Below are 17136 nucleotides of genomic sequence, written 5' to 3'. Positions count from 1 at the left end.
ACAGAGTGAAACAAAGCCTACTTTTCATTTCCTTGGCTTTGGAGTTCAGATGTACTTGGGCTGGTTTAAATCCATCATTATCTTCTGAGGTGACAGACTCTGAGGAAGCAAATCCCTTAAAAGAGAACAGGTAAGATGTCTTTATTTTCTAGGTCAGGAAAAATAATTTAATGTAGCAGTTAGACCTCTTTCGTCAAGTGTCAATCTGGCTGTAGCTACCACATTAGTTTTGGAAGCCTCAAAGCGGATACCATAAGGAATCTCTGGAGCGATGGAGCCCTTCTGGCTGTGTTCTACTTCTAGGCACTTTAGTAAGCCACATATTAAAGACTTTATTTATCAAGACTGTCAAGACATTCTTTAGGCATTAAAATTTAAAATAAAATTCAAAGACATCTGTCTGTATCCCTCAATTTTGATACCATATTATGAATTTGGCTTCAACTATAAGATGTGCAAAGATAAAAGCACACTTTAGCTAGTTTTTACTTCAAAGAGAAGGTTAAAGGAGTTGCCTGTCTTTATGAGTTGTATACACGGCAATCACTTTATATGTTAATAACTTTTAAAAAGGTGATAAGCTTAACACCACACTTGGCACTCAACTAACTGTTCAACTAGTGTTGACCATTATTATTATTATCATTATTATTATTCAAGTTACTTAAATGGTCAACATTTATTGAGCACTTGGGTGTCAAGCATTGTGCTACACAAAGTTTCTGAAGCTTATCTCATTTAATCCTCTTAACTCTGAGATAGATACTATTATCCTCATTTTACAGATAAAAGAATGTAGACATGGAGATGTCACCCAGGTGGAAAGCCCAGAGCTGGAGGTCAAACCCAGTTCTATGTGGTCTGATGGCCTAACCTTTTCATAATTATGTGATCCTGAGGAGATACTTACTGTATGTACATTACTAGGCAGAGGGCAAATATTTGCACATCACCTAGGGCAGAGTTTTTATTTCTCATCTACAAGCCCTACTGTGAACTATCTTTTTGTCTTCCTCTGTTCTTTTTCCTGCATCTTTCTTTGCTTCCAAGTTATAGTCTCTGACTAGTTATTTTTCTCAGTACAGACTGAAAAATATGCCTTCAGAGGCTATCATGTAAAATGGTGTTTTCTGGATGATTCTTTCCTTAGGCTGTGTCTCTTCTTTCTCTTACATCTCTCAACCTTATCTCCTTAACGTGAATTACTCCATCTTTTTTCTTATTATGTATCACTATCAACTCTGGAACACTTTAGCTTTTCTATAAATTCTCAGAACTGGATAGCTCTCAGTTTCAGTGGAACACATTGTCAGATCATGACCAACACTCTCCTTATGTATCTAAGTTGGGAACATGCCAATGACCATGGAGGACACTAAGTAAATAAAACATGGTCCTAACACTTCAAGAGTACGCCCATTCCAAAATAATGAAAGAAACCCTACACATTATTAAGTTACACAAACAATTGGAACTAAGTAAAAGACAGAAAGTTAAGATCACAGTTAATGTTCTCAGAAGGGCCCCATCTACATTTTGCAGTTTTTACCATCCTTTTCCCATTGCGTTGAATAATGGCTGTCTTCACTTTAGGACTTCTAATGACTGAATGATATTGAATTCTTGAAATATTGTTACATTTCATTTCTCTGAAAAGGAAAAAAAAGTTATTCTATATATTACTAAAAATTCTCTTTACTGGACCTTGAAATATAGATATCACTGTTACGTAAGTATCCATTAGAAATTAATCTAATACACCTACGCTTATCCCCCACTAAAGAAGGAAATATATTTTAAAGTCAATCATTTTTGAAGTACGTTTAGAAAATAATCTGTGAAAAGGTTTGTAAATAAGACGCTAGAAAATAAAAAGGACAGCAAAAGTTATGACATCCATAAAGACTCTGATTAAAGGCATAAGTCTTTTAAAGGTAAAACTCCAGGAATGGAACACAGGAAATAAAGTATGTTGGCTAGCTTTTAAAATATAAGCATTCTAGATTTCTCAGAGTTAAACTTACAACCGTGAAGCAAGCCGATACATAGGAGATACATAGGAGTTCAGGGGAGGGTGAGTAAGAAACAAAGAGAACCATTCTTAATCAATAATACAGATCAATCTTGATTGGGTTCCTAATATCTTACTTACATAACAGGCTCTTTTAAATTATTATTGAACGTAGGGAGACACTCCTCAGTCTCAGCACTTCTATGTGTTTCCAGTTCTAATGGGATAACTTCAACCTCACAATCTGCAACTTCTATTTTCCTCTTTTTTGAAAACATATTTTTCATAATATTCTCTTCTTTTCCATTTTCATCAATAGCATCAGGTTTCTCAGTGTTAGATCTGCTTAGTAATCTTCCTAAAAGAAAAAAAGTAAGAGTTTAATAAGACAAAATATAATTGCTAAGCAACAGAAGAACACCTCTATTCTGCTCCATTACTAAAGAACTCTATGAAATGTACCATATTTCTATAACGAAAATAAACACAATAACTCACCCTAGGAAACTCTTGTAAGAAACAATAAACAAAAGACCAGTAAGAGATTTCATATCTTCCAGTATATGAGAAAAAACACTGACCATCTAAAAAAAGCATTTGTCTGTTCTGGTATAAAATGAAAGAGAACAGATTTAGCTACAATAATAAAAATAAAATCAGAATGGATTCTAGAAAATTAGAGAGGTGAACTCCACTCTTTTTATTTTTTAAAGATTTTATTTATTGGGGCGCTTGGATGGCTCAGTTGGTTAAGTGTCTGCCTTTAGCTTAGGTCACGATCCCAGGGTCCTGGGATTGGGTCCTGTGTTGGGCTCTCTACTCGGTGGGGAGCCTGCTTCTCCCTCCCCCCTCTGCCTGATGCTCCCCCTGCTTGTACTCTGTCAAATTAAAAAAAAAAAAAAAATTATTTATTTGAGAGACAGAGAAAGTGAGCACAAGCAGGGGGAGGGAGAGAGGGAGAAGAAGACACCCTACTGAGAAGGGAGTCTAATGTGGGGCTCAATCCCAGTACCCTGGGATCATGACCTGAGCAGAAGGCAGACGCTTAACAGACTGAGCCACCTAGGCACCCCGTGGTGAACTCCACTCTTAAGACTGCAGCTTTTGTGTCTAGTTAAAATGCTTTATCAGTTAAAACTTATATATTTTTTAGGGGTGCCTGGGTGGCTCAGTCAGTTAAGCATCTGCCTTCGGCTCAAGTCCTGATCCCGGGGTCCTGGGATCGAGCCCCATGTTGGGCTCCCTGCTCAGTGTGGAGTCTGCTTCTCTCTCTCCCTCTGCTGCTTCCCCTCCCCCCACCCCCACTCCTGCTCTCTCTCAAATAAAATCTTTAAAAAAAAAAAAACACATTTTTTTATAAAGTGACTTATTTAAATCTGAGGTAATATGTGCCTATTGTTCTCATATTAAGTTCTAGTGTAATATTAAATCTTAAAGTTTATGCATTTTCTTTTAAGGGACCCAAAACTATAGTGACCAAGTCAAAATTAGCAGCTGAATCAGAGAGATAACTTAGGTACATTTTCTAGTAATGCAGACAAAGCCAATGAGACTTCCTGGACACCATGTGGCTCCTTATATAAGGCAGGTGACTTTCATCAAAGAGTGATTTTGAGAAATAGGAGAGATGAATGTGTAGGCAAATTGTGTAGTATGTGACAGGGATCCAAGTTCGGCTGTTATGAATTATATGAATTCTTGTTCTCACTGAAGTGAACCTGGAATTTCAGATAAGGATAGTTGCTCTGGTTCTGCTGCCTTGCTGCCAAGACTTGGTCCAGCACAATTCCTTTAGACTGGCTCCAGAGCCATGCTTCCTCAACCTTTCTCATTTCATGATGCACACAGGAAGTGAGGATTTTTACCTGATACTCCGGGGTAAATGGCTGAGACTACTAAGACTGATGTGTCTGGCCTACGGGTTGTGACCAGAAAAAATCAGTAATGGCACAACTATAAAACACTGGTTGGGAAGTTTTGCTTAGAGCATGGGCAACTCTCTCGAGTCCCTGAAATGGAGGAAGCTGCTTAAAGATCACTGCCTGAATCATCCTGTACAGGTATTTATTACAGACTTAACTTGTTAAATTCTGAGAGTTCAAATTATTGAACAAGATAGTCTTTGATTGATAATCTTTACCCTAGCAAGTCAGTCATTTAGTTTTCTTATTCAAAAAGTCTTCTTAACTTATCCTAAAGCATCTGTAGCCATGGAGACAAGAAAAAAATATGCCTCACACAATAACCCAAGTTTTATCATTAAGACTTTCTTTTCTGGAATATCCGGTGTCTCCTCATCCCTTCAGTGCTCAATTTCCCAGTCACGTGCCCCCTCTGATGCTCCTCCTCTATATTGTTGCTCCTGTCCTTACTATAAATCTAGTAAGATGGAGATTCAGGAATGCAGATCTTACTATAGTAATCTGAACAATGAACCTTTGCTTTACCTGAATAAATGCAAACAAATGTCCCTCTGTCAATGTCATCTAGGCAGCGTACTCCCCATCCCTTCTTCTCAGTTTTGAAGACCTGTAGCCTCACTTGAGGTCCATGCTGGACAACTCGGTTTTGACACATTCGTCGATTACACTTGCACAACAGGCTGCATTCATAAATGCTGTCAATAAAATATGCAAGAAAAAAAACCAATCAGATATCCTAAACTAAAAGCAAAAGCAGTTTATACTGCTACCTAATAATTACCACAGGAGGCCGACTAAGTGTGAAGGCTCCTAGACTCCCTGGATTCTCATCATAGCTCCAGCCATTTACTAACTGTGTGATGTTGGATGAGTTATCAATTTTCCATTTTTTAATGTGGGGATATATAATTGTACCTATCTTGTAGGGTTGTTTCATGATTAAATGAGTCAGTATTTACAAGGTGCTTAAGACTATGCCTGGCACATAATATATGTTAGCTTTTAAAAAATGTCTAGTAATGTCTAGGAAAGGAATGTCTAGGAAGAAAGCTTTTCTGTTTCTATGTATCTTTTAGTAACAATTTTGAAAGTTTGAAAATTCCCAATTCTTAGATGAGCTTTGCAAATTATATTTCCTAATGGGGAAATTATATCTCCTAGCTGCCCAAAGTCTAACCCTAGTGGGTAAGAGGCAGACTCAAAGCAGATAGGTGTTTAAGTACACTCTGCATGCTACGTGTGTGCTGACTTACATTTCTTTTTTTTTTCTGACTTCCATTTCCAAGAACAATATATAAGTTTGGTTTTTTATTCCTTAACACAGATTTCTGGTATAAAAATTAATATTTAATGATATCTATAAGACTACAGACCACAACAATAAAGTACCCACCTTCAAAAATACAAACACCCTGCAACAAATCCTCAAGGTATCTTACCCAGTAGGTATTTGTCTCTGTAGTCTTTTATATTTATATCCAGTGGTTATTTTATTACTTGACAAGGGGCAAGTCTTGGCATTCCTCGCTGTCAGCTGAAGACATGCACATTTTGTTCTAAAAGGAAAGCAATGGATGGAGAAGTTAGAATAAAAAAGTACCAACTTAAGAGAGTCTTGATAAAAATGTAAATGATATAGTAAAGGATGCAATTGTATTTAGAACAGTCACTTAGCTCATGGACAGTTGGACTTCTTCCCTAACAGAATAGGTCTCTTTAAAAGACAAAATCTACCAAAAATTTGTCAACAATTATAAACTGCCCTATACCTCTATTTACACATGAAATACTTAAATATATGAGTTTTAATTTTTTAAAATGAATTCCTTTCATTTCCTATTCAGCAGAAGCTAATTTGTGAAAATTCTCCTAGGTCCTCTCTCCTATAATGGATAAACTTATGTATGTCACACTTGAAAGGGCATAGGTAGTTTTGCAGAGATCTTAAAGTATCTCTCCCTCCAATGACATGAAAACAGACTGGGGAGATTGATGCTGGCCATCTGGCTACTACAATCTGTTTTTCATAATGTTGCTAAACAGAAGACATGCAACCATAGATTTTTCTCGTTCAAGATGGCAATGTAGGAAGACCCTGAACTCACCTCCTCCATGGACACACTGTATCTACCTAATTATAGAGCAATGCCTCCTGAAGAAAAACTGAGGGCTGACTGAACAGCTTCTGCACAGAAAAAGAGAGACCACACAGAGAGAGAGACAGAGACACAGTAACAAAGGGAACCCCCACCACCTCTGACACTTCGAACTGCAATGAGGAGGGACTGGTGAGCAGATCTGTCTGCCCTGGGGCACAGAAAAAAAAAAAAAAAAAAGCTGTGGCTTAAAATGACAACTAGAATATAAAGGAACTAGCCCTAGACCCCTGCCATTTGGCAGGGGAGCTGCTGGAACTCTCTCTGGGTTAGAAGGGCTGGCAAACGCTACGGTTTACATTTCCTCTCTACCCTGCTAGCACAGATGAGAGTAGGGTCTGGATGTCCTAGCCAGCCTGCGACCTCAGCAAGCCTTGGACACCCTGGGGCACAGAAAAAAGCCTCAGTTTAAGAGAGCTACTAGGATATAAAGGACTCAACCCTAGAACTATGCAAAATGTCAGAGGAGCTGCTGAAACTCCAAGTCAGGGGAGCTGGTGAACACCATGGTTGATAATCCCCCTCCCTCTTGATACTGCAGACAGGGAAAGGGTCCAGGTACCCTAGTGGGTCTACCGCTGCAGTGAACTCTGGGGCCCTAACCCACACCAGCCCTAGCCATCCCATCAAAGCAGCCCCAGTGCAGCACACATTGCACACCTCTGGTCAGCACTCACTACAGCTCCAGCCATCTCGTCAAGGTGACACAGGTGCAAAGTATCCTAGAACAGTCCAGGCCCATACCACTTTGGCTCCAGATGGTGACTGCACAACCCTGGTGCATAGCATCCTAGAATGTCCTGACCCATGCCCTGCCTCAGCCCTGGCCACGCTACTAGAGCCCCCCTGAATAAAGAACCATGGGGACCCCTGGCCTCATACCCACTTAACCTTCTGCTGTACTCCCAGGGTGCCCTCTCTGTAAAGAGCCCTGGGACCACCCCAGCCCATACCCACTTCAGCTTCAGCTGTCTGGCCAATGTGCCATCTGCACTGAGAGCCCTCAGATTGCCCATCCTGCACCAACTTCAGCTCCAGGCATCCCACTAAGACAGCCCCAGCAGAGTCTCCTGGGGCCTCCAGTCCACAATAGCCAGCCACAGCTCCAGTCAGCCAGCCAAAGTCACCAAGCCCACAGTCTCCATAGACACAACCATGCACAAGATCATTCCTTCTAGTTTAGGAGAAGCAGCCATTCTGTCTAATTCATAGAAACAAAGACAGAAAGTCAAGCAAAATGAGGAGACAGGAATATGCTCCAAACAAAGAACTACAGAAAACCTCAGAAAATAAACTAAATGAAATGGAGATAAGCAATATGCCTAATAGAGAGTTCAAAGTAATGATCATGAAGATGTTCACCAGACTGCAGAGAAGACTGGATGAACTCAGTGAAAACTTCAACAAAGTGATAGAAAATATGAAAAATAATCAATCAGAGTTGAAGAATATAACGGAAATGAAAAACACACTAGAGGGAATTAGAGGATGCAGAAGAACACATAAGCAATCCGGAGGATAGGGTAATGCAAACTACCCCAGCTGAATAATGAGAAGATAACAGAATTTTTAAAAAGGAGGATAGGTTAAGGGATCTCTTGGACAGTATCAAGTGAACAAACATTTGGATTACAGAGGTCCTGGAAGTAGAAGATAGAGAGGAAGGGTAGAAAACTTATTTGAAGAAGTAACAGCTGAATACTTCCCTAACCTAGAGAAGGAAACAGACATCCAGTTTCAGAAAGCACAGAAAGTTCCAAACAAGATGAACCCATAGAGATACACACCATGACATATAATAATTAAAATGTCAAAGATTAAAGATAAAGAGAGAATTTTAAAAGCAACAAGAGAGAAGCAATTAGTAACATACAAGGGAAACCTAATAAAGCCATCAGCTGGTTTTCAGCAAAAACCTTGCAGGCCAGAAGGGAGTGGCATGAAATATTCAAAGTGCTGAAAGAATAAAATCTACAACCAAGAATACTCTATCTAGCAAGATTATTATTCAGAACTGAAGGAGAGATAAAGACTTTCCCAGACAAAGAAGTTAAAGGGTTCATCACTATCGAACTGGCCTTACAAGAAATGTTAAAATGACTTAAGTCGAAAAGAAAGGACACAACTAAAAGAAAATTATGAAAGGGGACTCACAAAAATTAAAAGATATAAAATATGACAAGACAGATATAAAATGAGGGAGGGGGAAGTAAAAATGAAGCTCATTTAGAATGTGTTCAAACTTCAGTGACCATCAGCTTAATGGTCACTTAACTGCTAATACTTAGGATGTTATATATAAAGATTTTATTTATTTGAGAGAGTGAGCACATGAGTGTATGTGTTGGGGGAGGGGCAGAGGGACTGGAGGAGCAGACTCCCCGCTGAGCAGGGAGACTGACACAGGCTCGTTCCCAGGACCCCAAGATCATGACCTGAGCTGAAGGCAGATGCTTAACCGACTGAGCCACCCAGGTGCCCCTAAGGATGTTATATATAAATTTCGTGGTAACCACAAACCAAAAACCTGTAATAGAGACACAAAAGATAAAGAGAAAGAAAGCCAAGCCTAACACTAAAGAAAGTAATCAACCTTAAGGAAAGAGAACAAGAGAAGAAAGGAATGGAGAACAACTACAAAAACATCCAGAAAACAATTAACAAAATGGCAATAAGTACATACCTATTAATAATTATGTTAAATGTAAATGGACTAAATGCTTCAATCAAAAGACATAGGGTGACAGGGGTGCCTGGGTGGCTCAGTCAGTTAAGCATCTGACTCTTGATTTTGGCTCACGTCATGATCTCAGGGTTGTGAGACTGAGCCCCAAGTCAGGCTCTGTGCTGGGCATGGAGCCTGCTTAAGATTCTCTCCCTCTCCCTCTACCCCTCCCCTCCCTCTCTAAAAAAACAAAAACAAAACAAAACAAAAAAAACAAGACTCATCTATATGCTGCCTATAAGAGACTTACTACAGACCTAAAGACATACAGACTGAAAGTGAAGAGATGGAAAAAGATATTCCATACAAATGGAAGTGAAAAAAAAGCCTGCAGCAGCAATACTTATATCAGACAAAATAGACTTCAAAACAAAGGCTGTATTAAGAGACAAAGAAATGCACTATATAACGATAAAGGGATGAATCCGACAACAGGATATAGCACTGTAAATATCTAAGCACCCAATACTAGAGCACCTAAATGTATAAAGCAGATTTTAACAGACACAAGGGGAGAAACTAACAGTAATACACTAATAGTAGGGATTTTAACATCCTACTTACATGAATGGATAGATTATCTAGGCATAAAATCAATAACGAAAGTTTCTTTGAACAATACATTAGACTGGATGGACTTGACATACATACATACATACATACATATATATATATATATATATATATATATATATATAAACATTCCAGCCAAAACAAAATACACATTCTTTTGAAGTGCACATGGAACATTCTACATGATAGATCATATATCTCAATAAACAAGTCTCAATAAACTTAAGACTGAAATCATATCAAGTGTCTTTTCTAACCAAAATGGAATGAAATTAGAAATCACTTACAAGAAAAAAAGCGGAAAAACCATAAGCATGTGGAGGCTACACAACATGTTATAAACAACCAATGGGTCAATGAAGAAATCAAAGAGAAAATTAAAAAATACCCTAAACAAATGAAACCTAATGGTCTAAAATCTTTGGGATACAGCAAAAGCAGATCTAAGAAGGAAATGTATAGTGACCTCAAAAAACAAGAAAAATCTCAAACAATCTAAACTTATTCCTAAAGGAAGTAGAAAGAACAAGACCCAAAATTAGTAGAGGAAAGGAAATAATAATGATCAGAGCAGAAATAAATGTAACAGAGACAAGAAAAAAATAGAAAAGATCAATGAAACCAAGAGCCAGATCTTTGGAAAGGAAAAAAAAAAAAAAAAGAAAGATAGAAAAACAAAACTGATAAACCTTTAGTCAGATTCATCAAGAAAAAAAGAGAGAGGATCCAAATAAATAAAATCAGAAATGAAAGGGGTTAAGTAACAACTGACACCACAGAAATACAAAGGATATGAAAAATTACATGCCAACAAATTAGACAACATAGAAGAAATGGATAAATTCAAAGAAACATAATTTTCCAAAAGTATATCAAGAAGAAATAGAAAAGGTGATTACTAGTAACAAAACTGAATGGGCAATCAAAAAACTCCATTTAAAGAAGGGTTAATACCTATTCTCAAACTATTCCTAAGAACAGAAGAGGAAGGAAAACATCAAATACATTCTATGAGGCCAGCATTACCCAGATATCAAAACCAGATAAGGACATTAGAAAAAAAGAAAACTACAGAGCAATATCCCTAATGAACATAGATACAAAAATCCTCAACAAAAGATTAGCAAACCAAATTCAACAATACATTGAAGATCATTCACCATGGTCAAGTGGGATTTATTCCTGGAAGCAAAGATGGCTCAATATATGCAAATAAATCAACATGATACTCCACATTAACAAACGGAAGGATAAAAATCATTGGATCATTTCAATATATTCACCAAAGGCATTTGACAAAATTCAACATCATTCGTGATAAAACAAACAAACAAACCTCTCAACACAGTGGGGTTAGAGGGGTCATACTTCAACATAATAAAGGCCATAAATGACAAACCCACAGCTAACATCATACTCAGTGGTGAAAAACTGAGAGCTTTTCCTCTGAGATCAGGGATAAGACAAGAATGTCCATTCTCACCACTTTTATTCAACATGATACTGGAAGTCCTACCCACAGCAATCAGATAAGAAAAAGAAATAAGAGGCATCCAAATTGGTAAGAAAGAAGTAAAACTGTCACTATTTGCAGATGACATGATACTATATACAGAAAATCCTAAAGACTCCACCAAAAAACTACTAGAACTGATAAATGAATTTAGTAAGGTTACAGGATACAAAATCAACGTAGAGAAATCCATTGCATTTTTCTACATGAAGCAATAGAAAGAGAAACTGAGAAAGCAATCTCATTTACAATTGTACCAAGATAGTAAAATACCTAAGAACAAACTAAACCAAGATGAAAGACCTGTACCCTGAAAACTATCGATGAAAGAAATTGAAGAAGACACAAACAAATGGAAAGATATTCCATGCTCATGGCTTGGAGGAACAAATATTGTTAAAATGTTTATATTACCTAAAGCAATCTACAGATTCAATGCAATCCATATTAAAACACCAACAGCATTCTTCACAGGGCTAGAAGAAATAATCCTAAAATTTGTGTGGAACCACAAAAAAACTCCAAATAGCCAAAACAATCTTGAAAAAGATCACAATTCCAGATTTCAAGTTATACTACAAACAGACACATAGATCAAAAGAACAGGATAGAAAGCCCAGAAACAAACCCATGATTATATGGTCAACTAACCTTTGAAAAAAGAGGCAAGACTATGCAATGGTGCTGGGAACACATGACAGCTACATGCAAAAGAATGAAACTGGACCACTTTCTCACACAATACATAAAAAATAAACTTAAAATGGATTAAGGACCTAAATGTGAGACCTGAAACCAAAAAAACTCCTAAAAGAGAGCACAGGCAGCAATTTCTCTGACATTGGCTGAAGCAACATTTTTCTAGATATGTCTCCGGAGGCAAGGGAAATAAAAGAAAAAATAAACTTTCGGGACTACATCAAAATAAAAAGCTTCTGTACAGCAAAGGAAACCATCAACAAAACTAAAAGACAACCTACTAAATGAGAGAAGAAAGATATTTGCAAATGACATATCCAATAAAGGGTTACTATCCAAAATATATAAAAAACTTATACAACTCAACACCTAAAAAACAAATAATCCAATTAAGAAATGGGCAGAAGACATGAACAGACATTTTCCCAAAGATAGCCAGATGGCCAACAAACACATGAAGAAGATGCTCAACATCACTCATCATCAGGGAAATGCAAATCAAAACCACAATGAGATATCACCTCACACCTATCAGAATGTCTAGTACCCCAAAGAAATAACAAGTGTTGGTGAGGATGTGGAGAGAAACACTATACATATGCTGTAGATATCATCTCTAAAAATAAAACATTACAGATTAAACTTTCAAGAGGTCTGGTGCTGCATCCTTTATACTTTTACATGTGTATGCACCTATAAACAATATATTGTATTGTTTTTAAAAATTCACTACAATTTGTCTTTTTCATTTGAAATAATGTTTTTGAGACTCATCTGTGCTATATACAAATTTAGTTAATTCCTTTTAACTTTTTGATAGCATTTAGATAAGCAATTAAGTTGCTTAATGAAGTTGCTTGGTATACAGTTAAGTTGCTTCTAGTTTTTAAATATTACAAACAATACTGCAATGAACAGCTTATTCTTATGCATATATGTAAGCATCTCTAGAGTGGGGTCTCTCAGATATTTCTGACCCACAGTAAGAAATACATTTTCTTCATGATCCTATATAGGCATACAAATATATTTCTCTACATATGTGTATAAACTGAAACAGTGGCATGAAATTTTACCCTTATGTATGATACACTTGGGTATTTCCTTTTTTTAAAGATTTTATTGTTTTTACTTATTTATTTTTTAAAGATTTATTTATTTTAGAGAGAGAGAGAGAGAGAGCATGAGCGGGAGAGGGAATCTCAAGCAAACCCAGTGCCAAGCATGGAGCCCAAAGTGGGGCTCGATCCCACAACCCCAAGATCAAGACGTGAGGCCGAAACAGAGTCAGATGCTTAACTGACTGAGACACCCAGGTGCCCCTAAAGACTTTTTTTTTTAAGATTTTATTTGACAGAGAGAGAGAGCAAGCAGAAGCAGGGGAAGCAGCAGAGGGAGAGGGAGAAGCAGGCTGTCCACTGAGCAGGGAGTGGGACTCGGGGCTCGATCCCAGGACCCTGGGATCATGACCTAAGCTGAAGGCAGATGCTTAACCGACTGAGCCACACAGGCGCCCCATGATTTTATTTTTAAGTAATTTCTACACCCAGAATCGGGCTCAAACTTAACCCTAAAATCAAGAGTAGCATGATCTACTGACTGAGCCAGTCAGGTGCCCCTTGGGTATCTTCTCTACTATTTAATTTAAAAAATGCTAGTTACAACCACTTTAATGATTTTATATCCCACTAAATCTGTAGCTTGGAAAACAATGCTCTAGATATACTTATAAGTACTACTGCCGAAAGTATGTATGCATGTCCTCAATTACTATGTAATTGTTTGAACATCCCCCTGTCAAATGACTGGTCTGGCTTGGTACGGAATTCTAGTTTTACATTTATTTTCCTTTGTCATTTTAAGCTAATATGCCTCTGTTTTTGTCTTCTTTATTTCTGACGAGAACTGTATTGTTAATCAATTTTTTTCTGATAGTGTTTGAGATATATTCTTTACCATAGATACTTTTTAAATTTTCAGCTATTAGCTCTTTGAATGTTGTTCTTTTCTTCTCTCAGATATATTCTGGAGTTTATTTTATCCTCCACACTTTTTAATCTATCTGTAAATTATCTTCTTCAAGTCTTTATCTCTTTTTATTCTGGAAGATCTCTTTCATTTTGCCTTGCAATTCACTAATGCTTTCTCCAGTTATATAACCTCTACCACTGAGTCCATCTATTTAGTTTTTTATTTCTATGACCACATGTTTTATTTCCCACATTTCCAAATTGTTTTTTTCATATATACACCTTTACCCCCCCCCCCCATATCCTTGTCTTATTTCATGGATGTTACTATTTTAATCTCTCTGAACATTTTAAACATATATATTTTAAAGTCTCTTTTTGGGGCACCTAGGTGGCTCAGTTGGTTGAGCAACTGACTCTTGAATTCAGCTTGGGTCATGATCTCAGGGTTGTGATATCAAGCCCCACTTAGTGCAGAGTCTGCTTGTCCCTTTCCCTCATCTTTTGCTTTCTCTCTCTCAAAATAAATAAAATCTTTTTAAAAAAAATAGTCTCTTTTAATCAGATTCTGTATTTATCTCTAATTCTTCAGGTGTGAATTCTCCCATTTGTTGGGATTCATGCTGCCTTCATGGTCCTAAACATCTCTGTGTGCTTTGACTGAAATCCTACCTTTCTGTGGGGTTTACTCCTGGGTGCTCCTTTATGTTGACTTCTCTCCTCATTGCTCTGGCTGTGACTATGGGTTTCACTGCTCTAAAACCAGTTGTTTTTAATCCCATTCCAGGCTATGTGAGATAATTAACCTACTTCCCAGCCCCTGTAGAGGTCCCTGTTTCTATCCCCTGGAAAACTCAGTGCCCACTCTCTGCCATAGATGGGACATGTTTAATTCCCATTCCTATAAGAGTTAAAATCCCTAGCCACAGTGCTTGTGTCCATTTCCATATCCCAGCAGGTTTCAGCCTTTGCTTTTGTGATTTCTCTTATAATTTCTGACCTATAGAAGAAAATATGTATACTGGTGGTACATGTTATATAAAGGTTAGTGTCTACAGTGTTAAAGCAAAAATCATATACAGTTGGGGTGCCTGGGTGGGTTAAGGTCTGACTCTCGATTTTGGCTCAGGTTATGATCTTAGGGTCACGAGATTGAGCCCTGCATTGGGCTCCATGCAGGGTTTAGAGCCTGCTTGAGATTCTCTCTCTCCCTTTCCCTCTGCCCCTCTCCCTGCTCTCCCTCTCTTTCTCTCCCTCTCAAATAAATCTTAAAAAAAAAATCATATACAGTCAAGATTCTTTAAAAAAAAAAAAATCTTATAAACTGACCATTAAGTAAACATTGTCTAACAGTTTTTTTCTCCAGCAGTGAGAGACTGGGCTTGGCCACATGTCAATTATGTTTAGATGCAACGTTAAAAACAAAAACAAAAAGCAAAAAACAAAACCCTTATTTTAAAACAGAATAAAACCTGACACTGTGAGAGATTTCCTCTATGACAGGCCTAAAGGAATGAGCCAAACAGAGGTAACAGCAGATTTATATATGTCCTCTCACACTTCCACTAACTGAGATGGTGAAACTACTGCCTATACTATTTAAATTCTTTCTCTCCTTTTTCTTTTGCCCAGTACAGGTAGCTAAATTTGCATTAAATTAAATGTATATAATGCAACTCCACTCTATATATGCCTACATCCTACATGTATCTTACATACCCTTAAAATAAAATTTTCAAATTCTTACTATAGTAGAACATGTTTTTTTTAGTGGAATGCCAATGTTATGGGATTATGAATTATAAGCACCTTTCACTTTATAAAGTAGTAGCAAGGAAATATTTGTAAAAGTAAAACAAGACATATAACATAATGGTAAAGAGCATGGGTTCAAACACTGACTCTTCAATTTGTTTGCCCTACGACCTTAAAATTGGTTTCTCAACTTCCTCATTTGTAACACAGAAGTAATATTACCTACCTCATGGGGTTTTGTGAGGATTAAGTAAAAAAGTATATGTAAAGCACTTGTTACAGTGTCTGGCACTGTTACATGCCTTTAGCTGGACTTGTTGCTATTATAATTATAGTACTAAAGGAAATACTCATCCTTGGAAGAAATAACTTTCAAATTACTATAATATTTGGCAAAGAGTTTTCTTTTCTATTGCTAGTGAGACAGTGTATCTTTCCATTTTTGATTCTTGGTGAACAGAGTTTACAGAGACAGACAAACTGATACAATGCAGGACTTCCTGACAAGTACCCCTACATTCAGAAGACTTTTTGAAATGCCATGTTTTTCTACTCACATGTCTATGCAGCCCTCAGAACAGTCACACGAATCAGTAAACATGTTGGTAAAGCTGTTTAGATAATATGCTCGTGGCCACATAGTCCTTCTGTACTTAAACTGTGGAAGCTTTCTATTGTCAATTTCATTACAGAAAGAAATGGGTACCGATTCCACTCCATTGCTAATATCCACATCAGAAACAATTTCTTCTTGTTTTGGGTAATTCCGAGTCAACTGAACATAGGTATTGAAAGAAAAGTTATCTGTAAATAAAAAGTTACACTCTGTCTCAAGCAGGTAACGGAAAACTTCTTCCACATTTCGTAGACTCCTTCCACAAGGGGTTTTATAACTCACATGGAGTGCTGAAGAATGAGAGTTTGTCTTTGCATGTCGTCTTTGGAAGTGGCATTTGATTGGTAGCTGCAGAGGGTTTTCTCCCTTGAAGGTAAGTGGTATTTTCATCAGACAAGTTCGAGAGCAGTCATGACTTCGGTAAGATAGATTCAAAGATGATTTCTTTTCTCTGATGTATGCAACTTTATTTTCCAAAGGAGGAACTTCCTTATTTTTTGTAGATCTGTTTAAAATTAATTATTAATTAGTATCTCAAATTTATACAATTCCCCATTTTTAAAAAACAATGCACACTAAGGAGTTAGTTCCTATTATCTTTTTAGACATCACTAAAACAAGCCAGACTCTGAAATAAACATTTTACTTATCATGTTCTGTAACCATATAAAAGTTATACCTTAAGGGTTTTTTTCCTCTGGACACCAAATACATGGTGTTTTTTTCCAGCTCCACCTCTTCAACTGGGTGTCCAATAATTCAGTTCAGTTCTGACACTGTCTACCTGGAGTCAGCATCAGTTACCAGAAGTTGAAGGCCTCAGTCCCACAAGATTGTCTCCACTTCAGATGCCAAACACAAGTTCCAGGCCACCTAAACTGACCAACCCAGGGGTTTCCACATGACCTCCTCAGGTTTGATAATTTGCTAAAAGATTCACTTTAATTACTATTACAGTAATATTACTATGTTTTAATTACTATTACCAGTTTATAATAAAAGATACAGCTCAGGGGCAGCCAAATGTAAGACGTACATAGAGCAAGGGAAGTGGGAAGGGGCATGGAGTTGGCCTATCCTCTCCATGTGTGCCACCCTCCCAGCACCTCAAAGCCTTTACCAACCAGGAAGCTTACAGAATCCTGTCCACTTAGAGGTTTTTAAGGAGACTTCACTACGTGAGCACCACTGATTAA

General features: G+C 37.4%; 1 protein-coding gene across 2 annotated transcripts in view; it reads right to left on the bottom strand.

Moving 5' to 3' along the window:
* LOC116631660 (histone-lysine N-methyltransferase SETDB2-like) overlaps window positions 1-17136 on the bottom strand; it is an 87157-nt gene that overhangs the window by 39218 nt on the left and 30803 nt on the right. For both annotated transcript variants that reach the window (XM_032403051.1, XM_032403049.1), the window contains 6 exons: window positions 15882-16445; window positions 5373-5489; window positions 4459-4628; window positions 2153-2369; window positions 1550-1649; window positions 22-115 (listed from right to left, as the gene is read on the bottom strand). In XM_032403051.1, the coding sequence (XP_032258942.1) occupies window positions 22-115; window positions 1550-1649; window positions 2153-2369; window positions 4459-4628; window positions 5373-5489; window positions 15882-16445 (1262 nt within the window). The remainder of the gene's footprint in view (window positions 1-21; window positions 116-1549; window positions 1650-2152; window positions 2370-4458; window positions 4629-5372; window positions 5490-15881; window positions 16446-17136) is intronic.

Source organism: Phoca vitulina, unplaced genomic scaffold, assembly GCF_004348235.1.
Source record: "Phoca vitulina isolate PV1807 unplaced genomic scaffold, GSC_HSeal_1.0 scaffold5, whole genome shotgun sequence".
In the NCBI taxonomy this organism is placed as follows: domain Eukaryota; kingdom Metazoa; phylum Chordata; class Mammalia; order Carnivora; family Phocidae; genus Phoca; species Phoca vitulina.
Note: the sequence above shows the minus strand (reverse complement) of the source record. Positions and strands in the feature narration are given on the sequence as shown.